This window comes from Sebastes umbrosus, chromosome 13, assembly GCF_015220745.1.
Source record: "Sebastes umbrosus isolate fSebUmb1 chromosome 13, fSebUmb1.pri, whole genome shotgun sequence".
NCBI lineage: Eukaryota > Metazoa > Chordata > Actinopteri > Perciformes > Sebastidae > Sebastes > Sebastes umbrosus.
The window spans coordinates 12666672-12682332 of record NC_051281.1 but is presented as its reverse complement, the minus strand read 5'-3'; the positions used below and the strand labels follow the sequence as shown (position 1 = coordinate 12682332).

The window sequence follows — 15661 nt, the reverse complement described above, 5'->3', positions numbered from 1 at the left end:
CATCCATTATCTGTAACTGCTTATCCTATTCAGGGTACATTACAATAATATACCCTGAATGAACAGGATAAGCGGTTACAGATAATGGAAAAATCTTCAATTCTTTGACATTAACCCTGATAAAGATAAACTACCATGGACTGATAACAGAGTAGTCAGCAGGACATGCTTTATTTTCTCTGCTTTATATGTTTTGGAACATTTTTCTATTTGTGTTATCCATCAGTTTCCACTTGCAGGCATACTTCAAATTAAAGTTCAGCTGAAACATTGCTACTTAAAGCTCTACGGTTAATGCAGAGATAATAGGTTTCAAAATATAAACTTTCCAGTCTTTCACTCCACAATGAGCTATGTACACTCACTCACACTCATACATGGAAAAACACACATTTGTATCTTTTTATTAAGTGTCGTTCTGCAGGTAGGAGCCATGGTGGGCAGAGAGACAAGTGCATCATGGGGAATTGACCTTTGACCTGTGGGAATAGATGTACAAGGACATGTTACACTTTATCAGTAATGCAAATACTGTAGGCATCACCTGATTTAAATATGATGGGACCATCATCTACACGGGGCTGATGGGGTAACGTTGAAGGTGCTTCAGGTTCACACTGGTCTTTACCTCAGGGCAGCGTGAGGGCGCAGCACAGCGAGAGACAATCAGGTTAGCTTGTGAAGGCCTCGAAGTCTGACTCTGAAACAGGAAGCAGGAAGTGTGAGACAAACAATAACATAAGTCCCAATAATGTGGTACAATAAAGTGCGTTTGTCGCATTACGAATAAAAAAAATAATGTTTTATTTCTCTGATATTCCCAGAGAGATCTATTCACAGCCAATAAAAGCTCATAACATGACATGCAAGACAGGCATTAAAAGGTGATACCAGCATATTGTTAAATTTAAGCAGAAGAAAATACGATAAAATAATATTCTTTCAAATTTGTGATGACTTGTGCAGGATAGCTCTGTGTGGACATCTACATGGCAGTTTTTGTTTTGACAGGTTTTGATGAGAAAATGACTGGAAAACAGAAAAAGAAGATTTTGAGTTATTAATTAATTCTTAAAACAACTTAGTTTGCACTGATAAACAGGTGAAAATCTCTTGCACTAAATAAGGTTTAGGTCATCATGGGTGAGCGGAGAGATGAGACAAACAGGAAGACTTGTAATGATCAATGTACAGCGTTTGAGGTAAATTGTCAGTATCTAAGTAAATGGGGACACATTGGTTTGGACAACATACTGAGTGGAATCAATTGTAAGCATACTGATCAAGTTCAATTATTGTTTTTTAAAATTGAATTACAGTATATGCACTCATTTCATTCATATCTACATTTGTTTTAGAGACCCATGAAGAATAATTCAGAATAAATGAAGGGGGAAGCAGCACTGCAGTTCATTTCCTGTATCGTTGTTAGTTGTAGTATTAAGTTGTAGTATTAGTAATGGTAGTACTAGTATAGCATGAAATCAGTGACAATTAGTGGATAAAGCAGAACTATTACTGCTATATTCTGGAAAAAAAAAATCAAATATCCCATATATCCTCTTCGGCTCAATCTTTATTTGTTATTTCCCTTTTAACAATCTGAAAATAAAAATAACAAGTCAGTTCAATGTAGTACAAATAATACAGGCCTCCTTCTCAATCCCTCTCCACACGCAGTTTGGAGAGGAGAAATGATAAACAACTCAGAGACAACAACAATTACTTGATTTTTTTTTTTTTTTCGTAACTGATGACGTGTTCTAACAGCTGTTTGATTTTTGATAGTTATCCTTTAGAAAGCAAAACTCGTGCAATGCAAAATAAATCAAGCATGAAAAATATACGACAACCTGTGCTCTATGAGCAGCGTAGAAGCAGAGCAGGGACTGCCTGTAATAAGGTACTTATTGAGACAGGTGTGTCTTTGAACAGTAGTAAAAAATATATATGTTTTAACATTATTAATGGCACTAGGAATTACTTTTAACACCTTTGTGTTTTGGCACCAACAGTACTTTCTGTTACTTTCAGCATTATTTCACAGATACAGCAACAATCACATTTAAAACTGTTATATTAGTATTCCACTATGAGCGAGAGTGTGTGTGTGTGTGACACATTGAGTTGGCCTGATAATCAGACAGAGTATTAACACTTATTTTAACTATTAATGCAATGTTATTTCAGCAGTCAACAGTGTGTGTAATGTTGCTCACTAAGCAGCTAAACTAAAGCAGGTGGGGGTGAGTGTTTTGCTTCAGGTGGTGCTTAATCAACAGATGTTGAAGATGGAAAACGCAGCGACAGCACCTCCCTTGCTCTGACAGTTCAAACCAGCCCAAGGGAAATCAAACCTAGCGTTCCCAATGCAGCTGAATTCAACTTCTCTCATTCCCAATCGCTAATGTACAGCTTTGACATTGGCTTTGCTTTAAATACATTCTTTTTTTAACACATAGCAAAGTAGCTAAAACATGCAAAGGCACCAAAGGGATCAAAATATGAAAGATCTATATAATGATTATTTATACAATCAGTCATAATGCTGTACACATTGTACACTGTGCTTTGCCTCTCCACCCCCAATCTACAATCTGACCAAATGTTTTTTAGAAACTGTTTCACGTCTGCCATCATCCTGATGAGCTCTGAGAGGAGCCACCTGTGCTGTTCAGAGACAACAAAGCAAAGGTGAGCTCAATCAGTGCTCCTATAACTGGGAGGGGAGGAGGAACAGTTCTGTTTGCCCTGCTACCAGCCAGACATGTTTCATCCAGTGTGTCTGAAATACAACATTTGAGGAGAAACAATGTCCTTTCTTTTGGTGGAATTCCCTGGCTCACTGTCCCTAATTCTGGTTACCTCACGTCCAATACTTAAATGTCCCTAATCTCCAGCCATCGCCAAATTGGTCACCAAAACAATGGTCATGATATTTTAGTAAAAGTGTATTGTATTGTACTTGCATTCAATGATACATTCACTCTTTACTATTGCAACCTTGCAATAGTGTAGAAGCTGGGCTACCGGTTTGTTAGTAATTCTGACTGGGAAGCTGGTGTGTATTTACAATGTATTCTTGCAAAATGTGTGTTTGTGCTTCAACTACTTTTTGCTTTTATGTATTCTAGAAATTAGTATCAACAGGTCATTTTTTTTTTTTAAACAAACTAAGCTTTAGATTTTGATCTATTGTTTCAGACTGGGCATGTGACACAGTTCTGACTCATTTCCTTTGCCAGAGACTCCGCATGAGAAAGTTCTCTGGCGCGGTCTCAACTGAGGCACACAGACAAAAACACAATACTCTGCCTTTTACTGGGATTTCAATCCCTACCAATTTGGCTACATCTAAATCCCTCATAATCCCACTCTTTTCAGTCTGCGTAAATAATTGGCAAATTTACATATTGCTGATCTTTTAGCTGTATTGGCAAATTATATGGAAACGTCTGGATTGGCACGGTGTCAAAGTTGACTCACTCTCTCTTTTAGAGGTGTTAAGGCTGCATTAAAGCCGTGTGACCAGTTGAGGCACTGCCTCAGATTAAGAGTCTGGCCATCACATAACATTAGAGCTTGGCTGTAGGCAGAACACTGAGGTAATTATAAAAAAATAAGGCATCCCAAATGCACACACACGCACTGCATTAGCACACAACACACCCACACTTCTTTTTCTTTTTCGAACTGCCATCACTACTTTTCGTGGCAGGTTCAAACTGCTCTCCACTGCTCTGGCTTTGTGGTGTAGTGGTGGTGTTGGTGCTGGTGCTGGTGGTGGTGGATGACTCAGGAGAGAAATCTGCTTCCCTGGTTCCCTTCCCCCCCGTTTCCCACCCACCTCCAGACCCTGAGCCCATTTTAAACTGCTGCTCTTCATGTCTCTCCTCTTCGACAACATTTTTATTAACAGTCACATTAAGTGTAGTCTTAAAAACCTTGTCTCCTTTAAGGCCACCGGTTTTGTCATTCATGGCTTTGCCCAAACTCACAGCACCTGATATGATGTCGGTAACAGCTGCTCTCTGCTGGGCGTCCATTTCTGACAGGCTGCATGCCAAAGCCATCTGCAGGTCTTCGTCGTCTTCGTCATCGTTGCTGTCGCTCGCAACCCCGTAGTTGTAGAAGGGGGCGGCGCTGAATGACCGCTGTGTGGATGAAGAGTGAGATCTGTCGGAATCGGTGGGTGATCTGTTTGGGATTTGTGGCTTCTGAGGATGTCCCTCTCGTCGGCTCAGCTCCATCGCGAGGGCCATTTCATCCGCCACACCTGGGGACAACACACGCAACAATAACAACACAGGTGTGCATGTGCACAAGCAACATGGAGTAGCATATGCACTAGCCTGAAGAAAGTGAAGGGATAGAAAATGTTACAAGACCTACATTTATTTGTGACATCATTCTGAGTCTTTGGTCTTACCATTAATTAGAATGCTCTTTAACACCCCATCCTCCTCAATCTCTGTTCTTTCCTGCCCGTTCTCCTTTATCCTGTAAGTAAGACAAATACATAGATAAAAGTAAAAGTATATGTGTGTGTGTCACTGTGTTTGGTACTTTTTCTAATCAAACATAAATGCAGACTTGTATACTAACTTATTAGGGCTACAATGATGGCTCCACAGTAATATTTTGTAGTTATTATATTAAACAAAACAGAAGCAAAATTACTCAAATATCCAGTTGCATTCAAATAAAATTCAAAACATAACGGGAAGGACAATTAAATAGTTTGCCGAACTTGTTTTAAATCTTCAGTTATATAACATTTGCATACAAAATGCCATCACATCATAGGCAAGATACAAAAAACTAGAAATGTTTGAATACTTTCCAAATCAGAAACTACAGTTTCAACCTAGTTTCAGTGACGTTTGTTACATTAAGAGAATTTTGAAAGTTTAGGAAAATTAATCTGTACTTAATTGTGACAAATTTCAAATAATTTTCTAAAATATTTCACTTTCATGTCTTTTTTTAATCCTTGTTGGGATAAAAAAGTCATAAAATATAAAAAAAAAAAACCCTCATATTTCCCAGGTTGGGTAACTTTATTACGTACTTCTTGGTGGTGGTGCGTTTGCCATTTATGATGCGAGTGGAGGTAGAAACTGATTTGAAGTTGCCCATCCCTCCGCCCATGCTGTCCATCCCATCCAGACCTCCCATGGAAGAGGAGAAGGAGGAAAAATCAACTGAAGGAGGACAGATGATCAGGAAGAGAAGAGAAAAAAAGAGAGACTGATTAATTTTGATGTATCATTGCGTGTATAGAAATGCACAACGAGGTGTCCAGATATGAGAAAATAAGGAAAAAATAATGAGAAAAACATTTTGTCTACAAACATGGTAGTGTAGTTTGGAGCATAAGTATCTGTGCTATGATTACATGGATTTCAATGTACATTTTGCATTAATTTATAAACACGTAAAACTTTTGACTGTAATTGTTTGTGTGTAACTGACTGTATGTTTGAGGTGTCAATTTTAACTGATGACACCGTTTCCCATGTTACAGAGAGTTTTAAAGTCTGGTAGCCTTCTATCTCTTGAACAAAAAGAAGGTTTACATGTTGACAAATATAAAAACACAGTTCCCTCCTACTGCATTTCAGCAGTTGTTCAGCGGCAGTGCTTTCGACATTATGGCCACAATACGATATGCCATGTCTAATTCAACAGATACAGTACAAGTAACTGTAGTCGCCATGCGACTTTTAGCATGAAACTGTTTACCTCCGGCTGAAGGAAAAGAAAAGAAGCGATTGGGGCCGAAGTGAGAGGATGAGCCTCCAAAGGATGGGAAGTCATCTGGATGAGAGAAAGAGAAAGAGAGACACTTATAATTACGTAAACACTTTACTGTTAGGTAAGGTGTAATATTACATTAGGTTTTTTTATATTAACTAACTAAGGAGTTAGACTTCAGTTAAGCAATGGTATCTTATGTGTATTTTTTGCTCCACAGGTGAAGTAATACATAAAGGAGGTTTTCCCAAAGTATGATAAGCAGACTCCCAAAGTCATGTACAGGTGTCCAGAGGGGATCCATCAAAAAGTAGTAACTCATAACAAAAATCATAAAAATTGCTGATATAACCCCACATGAATATTGTGTATGACTTACCGAAGAAGTTAGCGAAGGGATCCTGGCCGCTAAAAAACTCTCTGAACACCTCATCTGGGTTGCGGAATGTGTAGCTGAATCCTGGGCTATCAGTCGAAAAGTTGTTTGAGCTGCTGGAGAAACCTGGAAAATGAAGTCGTCGGGGTCAGGTGGACGAGGAGCAACCAAGTGGGAGAAAGAGTAGATGGAGGAAATACAAGACATATTAGGGGGCCAGAATGGGGGAAAGTGAATAAAATGGAGGGTGCAGGAAACGTAAGGAAGGGAATGAGGAGAGAGGCAACAGCAAAGCGAGTGAGGAGGGAAGAAGGAAAGGTAATGGAGGCAATAATATGTCATTGTTTACCTGTGGGTCGCGTTTCATAGCTGTCATGTGCATCACGTTTACTCTCTGTAGTAGAGGAACAGAGTACAATTTAATGATGGAATAAAAACCCATAGATGTCTCTTTCTCTTTTTCTCATACAAACACCCAACACACACATTACAAATAGAACTACTATGTTAGAAACTGATTTATGGGCTCTATGAATGAAGTTCCTCCCTGAAGAGCCTGACATCATCACACAGAGATTCATGACTCACAGCATCACTACAGATCAACCCACAACACACACATATATATAAATATATATAAAGATCCACAGTGCCCTGACTTACTGTCAGACAGGACTTCATAGGCCTCAGACAGTTCTTTGAACTTTTTCTCTGCTTCCTCTTTGTTGTCTGGATTTTTGTCTGGATGCCATTTCAGCGCCAGTTTCCTATACCTGAACTCACAACAAAAACATTGACTCGTGCATGCAAGTAAATATATAGAGATAAAGACATGTACAAGTAGTACTATGGTCTCCTCTATAACAACAAACAATGCACTGTGGAGAGCCTCAGAGAAATAAGACACCAGACCACTGAGGCCATTCCATGTTTTTGAGGAGTCTGTGTTTTTCATACCAGTGGTTCTCAACCCTCTAATTATGGGTTTAGTTACAATGTATACCGAGATATTTTTGGTGTTTTGACATTTTATCCCACATGTTCAGAATACTTTTGTTTGAAATCTAATTAAAATGTGCTCTGAACTGATGTTCATAAAAATCCAGACACATAAAACTAAGAAACTGCTAATTTTGAGGCCAACTCAAATTGTTCAAGGCTTATATAACCTGGCGGTGTTACAGTAAGAAGATAAACTCCAAATATATTCTCATTAACTGTATTTTATATTCAAGTAAAGGTGTTTTATTCTTGTTTATGAGTTGTGTAAAGTGAGTCCTAACGCTTGAGAGGTACTCACGCCTTCTTGATGTCCTCCTGAGAGGCTGTTTTGGACACTCCCAAGACGTTGTAGTAATCCACCATGTTGCCTCCTGTCACTCCTCACCACACCGCCCCCTGAAAGGAAAGTTTTCTTTTTAATACAGAATATACTCTACTCTGATTGGACACACACATCCCCCCTTTTTATCAAATTCTTGGTATCTGTGGTATTTCCTAAACTCCAAAAAAGGAAAAGAAACAGCTCTATGCTCATTATTTATTTAATTTGCAGACAAGAGGTCATATGCAACAGGGGCAGTCTAAGGGATGGCTAAAGAAGGCTATGTGTAATGTAAACATAGCCGTTTATCATTCTGTACACCAAGTGTTAACAAATACAGATTATGAAAACATGTAATGACCTTTTTTTGTAAGTAGATCATTCAATTTTGCCTGTTTAGACCTTTTTCTCAGGACTTGTTTGACATCTCCCTCACTATAGAAAACTATAAGCTACTAGTTAATTTGACAATGGTACTATATACCATGGAGTTACCCTGCACTATATTAATTAACAGTCTCTTCTGCACTATATTCACTTTTTTAATAGTCGTGTATCACAGCTGTTACCCTGCACTATATACAGTTTTAACAGTTTTCTTCATCTCCTTGTATTTTTATATCTGGTATATCTTTTTGTACTTTTTACTTTGCACTAATAACTTTTTTACTGCATTTTTACTAACATGTTTTGAACTATGGAACTGTGTTGCTAGAAACTTGAATTTCCCTCGGGATCAATAAAGTTATAATCTATCTATCTATCTATATATACATAGAGACCAGTTAATTTCATTGAATCACTGACATGTTTCTTCTAATGTTACACACTAAATAAATTAAGGAGGGACTTCTTTTATGTTCTGCACAGGCTAAATTAGCTGGATGCATATATATATTATTTATGCAGAAAATGTTTTTCTTTTAACCTTAAAATAAAATTGCATTTTCCAGCATATAATGTATATAATATATAAACATAGAATTGAATTGAATAGATCAATGACAATGGTATATATACACAGAGATCAGTTAATTTCACATATATATATATATAAATATATATATATATATATTATTTATGCAGAAAATGTTTTTCTTTTAATCTTAAAATAAAATTGCATTTTTTATTTATCATTAATACTTGAAAGTGTGTTAATTTCATTGACTCACTGACATGTTTCTTCTAATGTTACACACTAAATAAATTAAGGAGGACTTCTTTTATGTTCTGCACAGGCTAAATTAGCTGGATGCATATATAGATATATATATATTATGCAGAAAATGTTTTTCTTTTAACCTTAAAATAAAAAAAAAAAAAAAAAAATGTAATCATTTTATCATTAATACTTGAAAGTGTGCCCATGAAATGACAAGACCTCAGTATAGTTCCATTATAGCTACACTGTCAAGAGTCAGCATGCAAACCCACCATGCCTATCTCATGAATGGACTTGAACAGTTTTAGGGCAGCAGCAGCAGCAGCAGCAGGGGGACTTCCAAACTGATGTAAAATAACTAAACTTAACTTAACTATGCCTCTCTCGGGAACAGCCATGCGCTCACACGAGTATTATTATTACTATGTTATTTCTAGCAGTCAGGCATCTGACAACAACTGCTGCTGACATGACAGCAGGCCTACAGACACTAACTTACTGAGGCACAGGGAGCTGCCTGTATAGACTCACTACAGCAGAAATAAAGGGTAGCATTAACAGTGTTTGGTATTGACACAATGATGGTAAAGTTGAAGGCTGATAAACTGCAGGAGGTTTAGCCTACATGGTGTATTGTGTGGTGGTATAGCCACAACTTGTGACGACTAGCTGAAGCTATGTGGACCTACCGTGAGTCTACAGCAGCCTCCTCCTCTCGGTCTCTCTCTCTCTCCGTCGCCACCGACACAAACACTTTATTCTACCGACACAGTGTTTACCGTTATACCGTCTACTACTACCGGTCCTCCTCCTCAGCAGGTAAACAAGCGGACAGCCGAGCTATACGTCACGATCAGCTGGGAGAGACGAGTCTGGAACATGCGAGTGATGATGATCGGTAGAAACCGGTGACCGGAGACCCGCCCTGTCTGTCTGTCTGTCTGTCTGTCTGTCTCAACCACCGCCTGTTGCTCCGTGCAGCTTAATGTGGCTTCACCAATGATAACACCAGCAGCTTCTAATGGTAGTCACGGAAACCGATGATGATTACGTCATGTTGACAGATAAATAGGGGAGACCGGGGGGCAACTGTACACATTCTTAAGGTATGATGTCATTAATCAAAAAACTTTATTTGGATACAATTTTTTTATGTAGGTAACTTTAATTTGTGTTCTAACAGGATGTTTTTACAAGCAATGTTACAGTCAAAATATTGATTGAAACACTATATGTTACATCTGCCCCCATGCATGAGCGATTGTAACAGCATATGGGGGGACAATTGTAACAATACAAGGACCACAATGAATATAGATATAGTTAAAACAATTAAATATCCATTGAAAAATCAATTACTTTCATACCTCAAAAAAAAAAGTCTTGGCAGAAAAAACTTTTTTTCACAGCAGCCATTTTGAAATGTAATTGCACAGTAAACACAGGTGTAATAAATGATATAATAATAATAATAATAATAATAATAATAATAATAATATTATTAATAATAATAATAATAATAATTGTTTTTATTTTTATTTTTATTATTATTATTATTATTATTATACAATTTAATATCCATGAAATTTCAATTACTTTCATACCTCAAAAACAAAAGTCTTGGCAGAAAAAACTTTTTCACAGCAGCCATTTTGAAATGTAATTGCACAGTAAACACAGGTGTAATAAATAATATAATAATAATTCTTATTATTCTTATTCGTATTCTTATTCTTATTCGTATTCGTATTCGTATTCGTATTCGTATTCTTATTCTTATTCTTATTCTTATTATTATTATTATTATTATTATTATGGCCCTGTTCCATTTAGGTGGGTCAAGGCCCGGGTATTGTGCATGCTGGCTCACTGGAATGGCTGTGACACTAAATACAACGGGACCATAATTAATTTGATCAATTACGCTTCTGTTTACCCTGCAACTACATGTCAAAATGTTTCTGTGAAATCAGTCTATAGTTCTGTTCTTAAGATTTTAATAACATAACTTTTAATTCTAATGGGGTATTTTTACACTGTGATACTACTGTAATACTTTTATTTAGGTAAAGGAACTAGATTCTTCAGTGCTGACTATAACTACAGATAAGTGCACCCATATATAGGAACAGAATATATTACATTTAGCAGACCAGAGAAGTGTAGCCAACCACAAAGTAGACTTTTAGTTCAAAGTGTGACTTATCAGGATCACATGATGAGTTCATGGACTGGTTAGTCATGTCTAAATGACTAAACCTATTTATATACAGCCCAAGGATGACTAAACTAACTCACTCAACTTTATTAGCTGGTCACATTGCTCCCATCTGGTGGTTGAGGGAAGCAACTGCATGTACAAGGCCGGCCCAGCCCATTGTATACTTTGTGACAAATCAAAAGGCAGGAAATTGGCAAAGGTAGAGCTACTGGAATTTTCTTTTGTAAACGAATGGGAGCTGCATGTAAACAGTCACTCTGAAATCCAGCAAAACACTGCTGGAAAAATCCACTCTATTAATAGAAAATATATACAACGAAATGTATAGTGTAGATTGTTTTATCCATGTTTACTCTGACGAAAATATTCCTTCGGGCACAATGATTTTGTTTTGCCCAAGTATTTTGTCTATGTACCTTTTATAGACAGTAATCCTTGTAATTGTCACCACAGTGCTATTGATATGTTACCAGTTAATAGTCTGAGATCACTCTAGATGACTCAGTATAAAAGGTTTTAGGCTAGCAAGGTGTGCCAAGCAATGGACAAGTTCAGGAATGATCACAATTCATCATTTAAAAGGCTCATGAGAAAATTTTATTGATAATACTGATATTGATCACCACCACAGGTTATCAGAGTGTTGCTGGGAATGTGTCACATTGATGATCCCTTTTGGAATATGTAGTAAAGCCCTGATGATGTTTGGCCCTTCAATACTCCTCTCCCTCTTCATCCTCCTCTCCCATGCTGTCAGTGCCAACCTCTTCATAGTCCTTCTCCAGGGCAGCCATGTCTTCTCTGGCCTCTGAGAATTCTCCCTCCTCCATGCCCTCCCCAACATACCAGTGGACGAAGGCTCTCTTGGCGTACATGAGGTCAAACTTATGGTCGAGACGGGCCCAGGCCTCAGCGATGGCTGTGGTGTTGCTCAGCATGCACACAGCCCTCTGCACCTTGGCCAGATCTCCTCCAGGAACCGCCGTTGGAGGCTGATAGTTGATGCCCACCTTGAAGCCTGTCGGGCACCAGTCCACGAACTGGATGGTGCGTTTGGTTTTGATGGCAGCAATGGCGGAGTTGACGTCTTTGGGCACCACGTCGCCACGATACAGCAGACAGCAGGCCATGTATTTACCGTGACGAGGATCACACTTCACCATCTGATTGGCTGGCTCAAAGCAAGCATTGGTAATGTCAGCAACTGACAGCTGCTCGTGGTAGGCTTTCTCTGCAGAGATGACTGGAGCATAAGTGGCCAGAGGGAAGTGGATACGAGGGTAAGGCACTAAGTTGGTCTGGAACTCTGTCAGGTCAACATTCAGGGCTCCGTCAAAGCGAAGTGAGGCTGTGATTGAAGACACAATCTGGCCAATGAGCCTGTTGAGGTTGGTGTAAGTCGGCCTGTCAATGTCAAGGTTCCTGCGGCAGATGTCGTAGATGGCCTCGTTGTCCACCATGAAGGCACAGTCGGAGTGCTCCAGGGTGGTGTGGGTGGTCAGGATGGAGTTGTAAGGCTCCACTACGGCTGTGGAGACTTGGGGGGCTGGGTAGACGGCAAATTCAAGTTTTGATTTCTTTCCGTAATCAACAGAGAGTCTCTCCATAAGCAGGGAGGTGAAACCTGAGCCGGTGCCTCCACCAAAGGAGTGGAAGATTAGAAATCCCTGCAGCCCAGTGCACTGATCAGCCTGAAAAGAAAATATGCCTTGATTACTTGAAATCCCACTTTAGTTGCAAGATATCAGAAGGTATGAAGTCACATGAAAAGTCACCAAAATGCTAAAGCTGTCCAGCAAGCTAACTGAACTCTCACCAGTTTACGAGTCCTGTCCAGAACCAGGTCAATGATCTCCTTGCCAATGGTGTAGTGTCCTCGGGCGTAGTTGTTGGCAGCATCTTCCTTTCCTGTAATCAGCTGCTCAGGGTGGAACAGCTGCCGGTACATTCCTGTACGCACCTCATCTATGAAAGGAAAAAAAACAAGGGTAAGAGCCAACGTCCACGGGGTATGAATGTTTTAAACATAGTATACAGTATCATCAGCATACAGTATACCTTATCTTTTATAAATTAGGAGTAGTGAAGTCAAGTGAATATGTACGTTCATGTTTATTTACACACTATTTACACATTACTGACCGATGACAGTGGGTTCCAGGTCGACAAAGATGGCTCTGGGAACATGCTTTCCTGCCCCTGTCTCGCTGAAGAAGGTGTTGAATGAGTCATCTCCTCCTCCAATAGTTTTGTCACTGGGCATCTGTCCGTTGGGCTGGATCCCATGTTCCAGACAGTACAGCTCCCAGCATGCATTGCCCATCTGGGCTCCGGCTTGGCCGACGTGCATTGAAATACACTCACGCTGAATACAAGAAGGGAGAGAGATTGGTTAAAGGAGAATGCATGTATTACTGCATTAGCTTTAAAGGTGCAGTGTGTAGGATTTGGCGGCATTTAGCGGTGAGGTTGCAGATTGCAACCAACTGAAACAGGGTTACTGTAGAAACATGACGACTGGCTCCGTGAAGAGGATCTGCTCCGTATGTAGATATACTGTAAATGGCTCATTCTAAGGTCACGAAAACAAGCTAAAGAAAACATACTTATGAATATTATATTCCATTTCTGCCAAGAGATTCCCCTAAATGCTACACACTGTTCCTTTAACTATTTCCTGATTCAACGCTAACTGCTTACAAATAATTGGGGATTTTTACAGTATGTGTCACTCAGCTCACGAGTACATTCAGTTGAGTGGTTTCATACCTCACATTTGATATAAAAAAGGGCAAAAGAACATGTGTTGTATTTCATTACTGCTCTATGGCGTGTATGGTCTTTCGTTGAACTTGAATCTTTGGTATGATGTCTGCACTCGGAACTCAGTTCGGAGAGGAAACAGCTTAGTTGGCAAAGAAATGTTGACTGTTGAGTACTGTGTGCCAGAGCAAAACGTTGAAGCTTTCAGCTGCTCAAAGTGCATGTGAGCGAGCCAACATTTAAACGAAAGCAGCTATTAGATTGTTCAGAGTCTGCACTCTTTAGTTGTTTTGGGAAAATCCAGCAAACGTGGGCAGGAAATGTAAATGAAATCGAGTTTTAAAAGCCCTAAGAACCCATTTTATGGAGTTTTCCCACTACAAAGTGGAAACTAAGGTCATATGTGGCAGACAGGAAGACCATGCCTTCTCCCATTTCCCCATCATGTATCTCCTCCCTTTCCTCGTCCCCTCCCCGTTTCTGTCTCTCTCCTCCCCCATCCTGTCCAGCTGCGTAGTGCTATGTAACAGTCAGGGATGTCTCCCTCTCTCTCTCCCTCTCTCCACATCTCTCTCCAACCAAAAACTCCTAACAGCTGCAAAATGGCTTCCAAGTAACTCATACTGCCTAGGCCAGACCACTCCTCTTTTCTCTGTTCTTTCTATCCATCCCCCTCACTGCCACGATTACCCTGATCACTCCTTCTTATAGTCAAGATGACTTTAAATCCTCGATAAACACATAAGACTCAAGTATTTCTTTCTCCTTTATGTTTCCTGCTTTATGACTAGCTGTAGTATACATCAAACAAAACATGACAACGCAAACTCATAAAGTACCTGTCATCTGACCTACATTGAGTGCAGACATGACTCATGGGGTTTAGGCCTATTGTAGCCATATGTAACTATCACATGGCATTCCTCTCCCTGAATTCTCACCAGACATGCCCTAAAAAGTTTCATTACATAAATTCAGCTCAAAATTACAGTCTCTTAATAGGATATAGCTGCTTTTGTATCAGTAACCTTAAACTCCACAGTAGAGGCCTCATGAGCATTAAAGAGGCCCAGCTGTTTAATCCATCTAATGCTGAGAAACAGAGATAAAGGGAGGCTGCAGGGAAGAGAGAGAGGAGAGTGGAAATATCAAGGCTACGTCATCATCAGCCAAGCTGTTACTCACCATTATGTCTGCTGGTCCTTCGACTGACGTTGAGGATTCAGATACAAGGCAGAAGTGAGGAGGAGAGGGAGAGTCAGGACTTATATAGGCAAGGATGTGGAGGGGGCAGGCAGGAAACTACGGCAAGCAGCTGCAGAGGGAGCTCGCGGTAGGGAGCAGCAGTTTAAAAAAAAAGAAGAAGAGGGAAGTCCTTAATGTCGTGTTATCCGCCCTTACAGTTATCAGCTTTGTCTGTCAGTTTGAGATTAGACACTTTCATCTTCTTCATGAGCACTTTGCCCCTATTTTCTTATGTTGTGTGTGAGAGAGTTTAATTACATACAACGCTTAAATGAATTGTTACGTTGGGGAATTTACCCATAGCATGCACAATGTTCACCCCTGAAGATTTCTCAATATATAATACAGTAAATTATGATTATTTTATGCATGCATCTGTACCCACACACCCACCAACACACACATGCACCCTTTGTCTGCATTAAATCGTTGAATTAATAACCACACAAACTGGAACAAATGTAAAGTCTATGAAGTTCTTTGTTCTTAAAGAGGACCTATTGTGCTCATTTTCAGGTGCATACTGCCATTTTTGGTTTGCTGTAATTGGGCAGCTGAACCAAACTCTCCAGACTCCGCTCTAACTAGCTTTGTTTGAGGGCGTGCCAAACTAGCCGCTAGGCAGGTATTAAGCAAGTGTATTACTTGGTGACATCACCACGTTACGGAAGAAAAGGCCGGACTTCAAGCAAGGCGTTTCAGCCAGTCCAGGAGTGTTTCTGTTGAGGAGAGTAACTCCCTTTTTGGCGTGGACTTTGGGCTTTGTAACTTTGCAGACCTTTTACATGCATAAAAAACTATATAACACACTAA

General features: G+C 39.5%; 2 protein-coding genes across 3 annotated transcripts; both read right to left on the bottom strand.

The window, feature by feature from the left end:
- Nucleotides 1-146: 146 nt before the first annotated feature.
- Nucleotides 147-9628, bottom strand: dnajb2 (DnaJ heat shock protein family (Hsp40) member B2). Of its 2 annotated transcripts, XM_037789801.1 has the most exons (11): nt 9309-9623; nt 7434-7531; nt 6797-6906; nt 6483-6527; nt 6137-6259; nt 5746-5820; nt 5072-5204; nt 4430-4500; nt 4004-4276; nt 629-700; nt 147-479 (listed from the first exon to the last, which is right to left on the bottom strand). In XM_037789801.1, exons 2-10 carry the CDS (start codon nt 7496-7498, stop codon nt 672-674), a joined length of 924 nt encoding a protein of 307 aa, XP_037645729.1. In that variant the 5' UTR covers nt 7499-7531; nt 9309-9623; the 3' UTR covers nt 147-479; nt 629-671. The 2 variants fall into 2 exon arrangements, with proteins under 2 accessions (XP_037645729.1, XP_037645728.1); XM_037789800.1 differs by lacking the exons at nt 147-479; nt 629-700 and having other exon boundaries at nt 1557-4276; nt 9309-9628.
- Nucleotides 9629-11414: 1786 nt separating this feature from the next.
- Nucleotides 11415-14921, bottom strand: LOC119500170 (tubulin alpha chain-like). Its single transcript, XM_037789754.1, has 4 exons — nt 14789-14921; nt 12983-13205; nt 12657-12805; nt 11415-12531 (listed from the first exon to the last, which is right to left on the bottom strand). The coding sequence occupies exons 1-4, from the start codon at nt 14789-14791 to the stop codon at nt 11554-11556; spliced, it is 1353 nt and encodes a 450-aa protein (XP_037645682.1). The 5' UTR covers nt 14792-14921; the 3' UTR covers nt 11415-11553.
- Nucleotides 14922-15661: the final 740 nt, after the last annotated feature.

Coding starts and splice junctions, on each gene's coding strand:
- dnajb2 (XM_037789800.1), bottom strand. CDS start 7,498: ATGGTGGATTACTACAACGTCTTGGGAGTGTCCAAAACAGCCTCTCAG. Junction 6,528..6,796: donor CTATGAAGTCCTGTCTGACA/GTAAGTCAGGGC, acceptor CCTCTACTACAG/AGAGTAAACGTGATGCACAT. Junction 5,205..5,745: donor TTCTTTTCCTTCAGCCGGAG/GTAAACAGTTTC, acceptor GTCCTCCTTCAG/TTGATTTTTCCTCCTTCTCC.
- LOC119500170 (XM_037789754.1), bottom strand. Junction 12,806..12,982: donor CCTGGAACCCACTGTCATCG/GTCAGTAATGTG, acceptor TTCCTTTCATAG/ATGAGGTGCGTACAGGAATG. Junction 12,532..12,656: donor TGGACAGGACTCGTAAACTG/GTGAGAGTTCAG, acceptor TTTTCTTTTCAG/GCTGATCAGTGCACTGGGCT.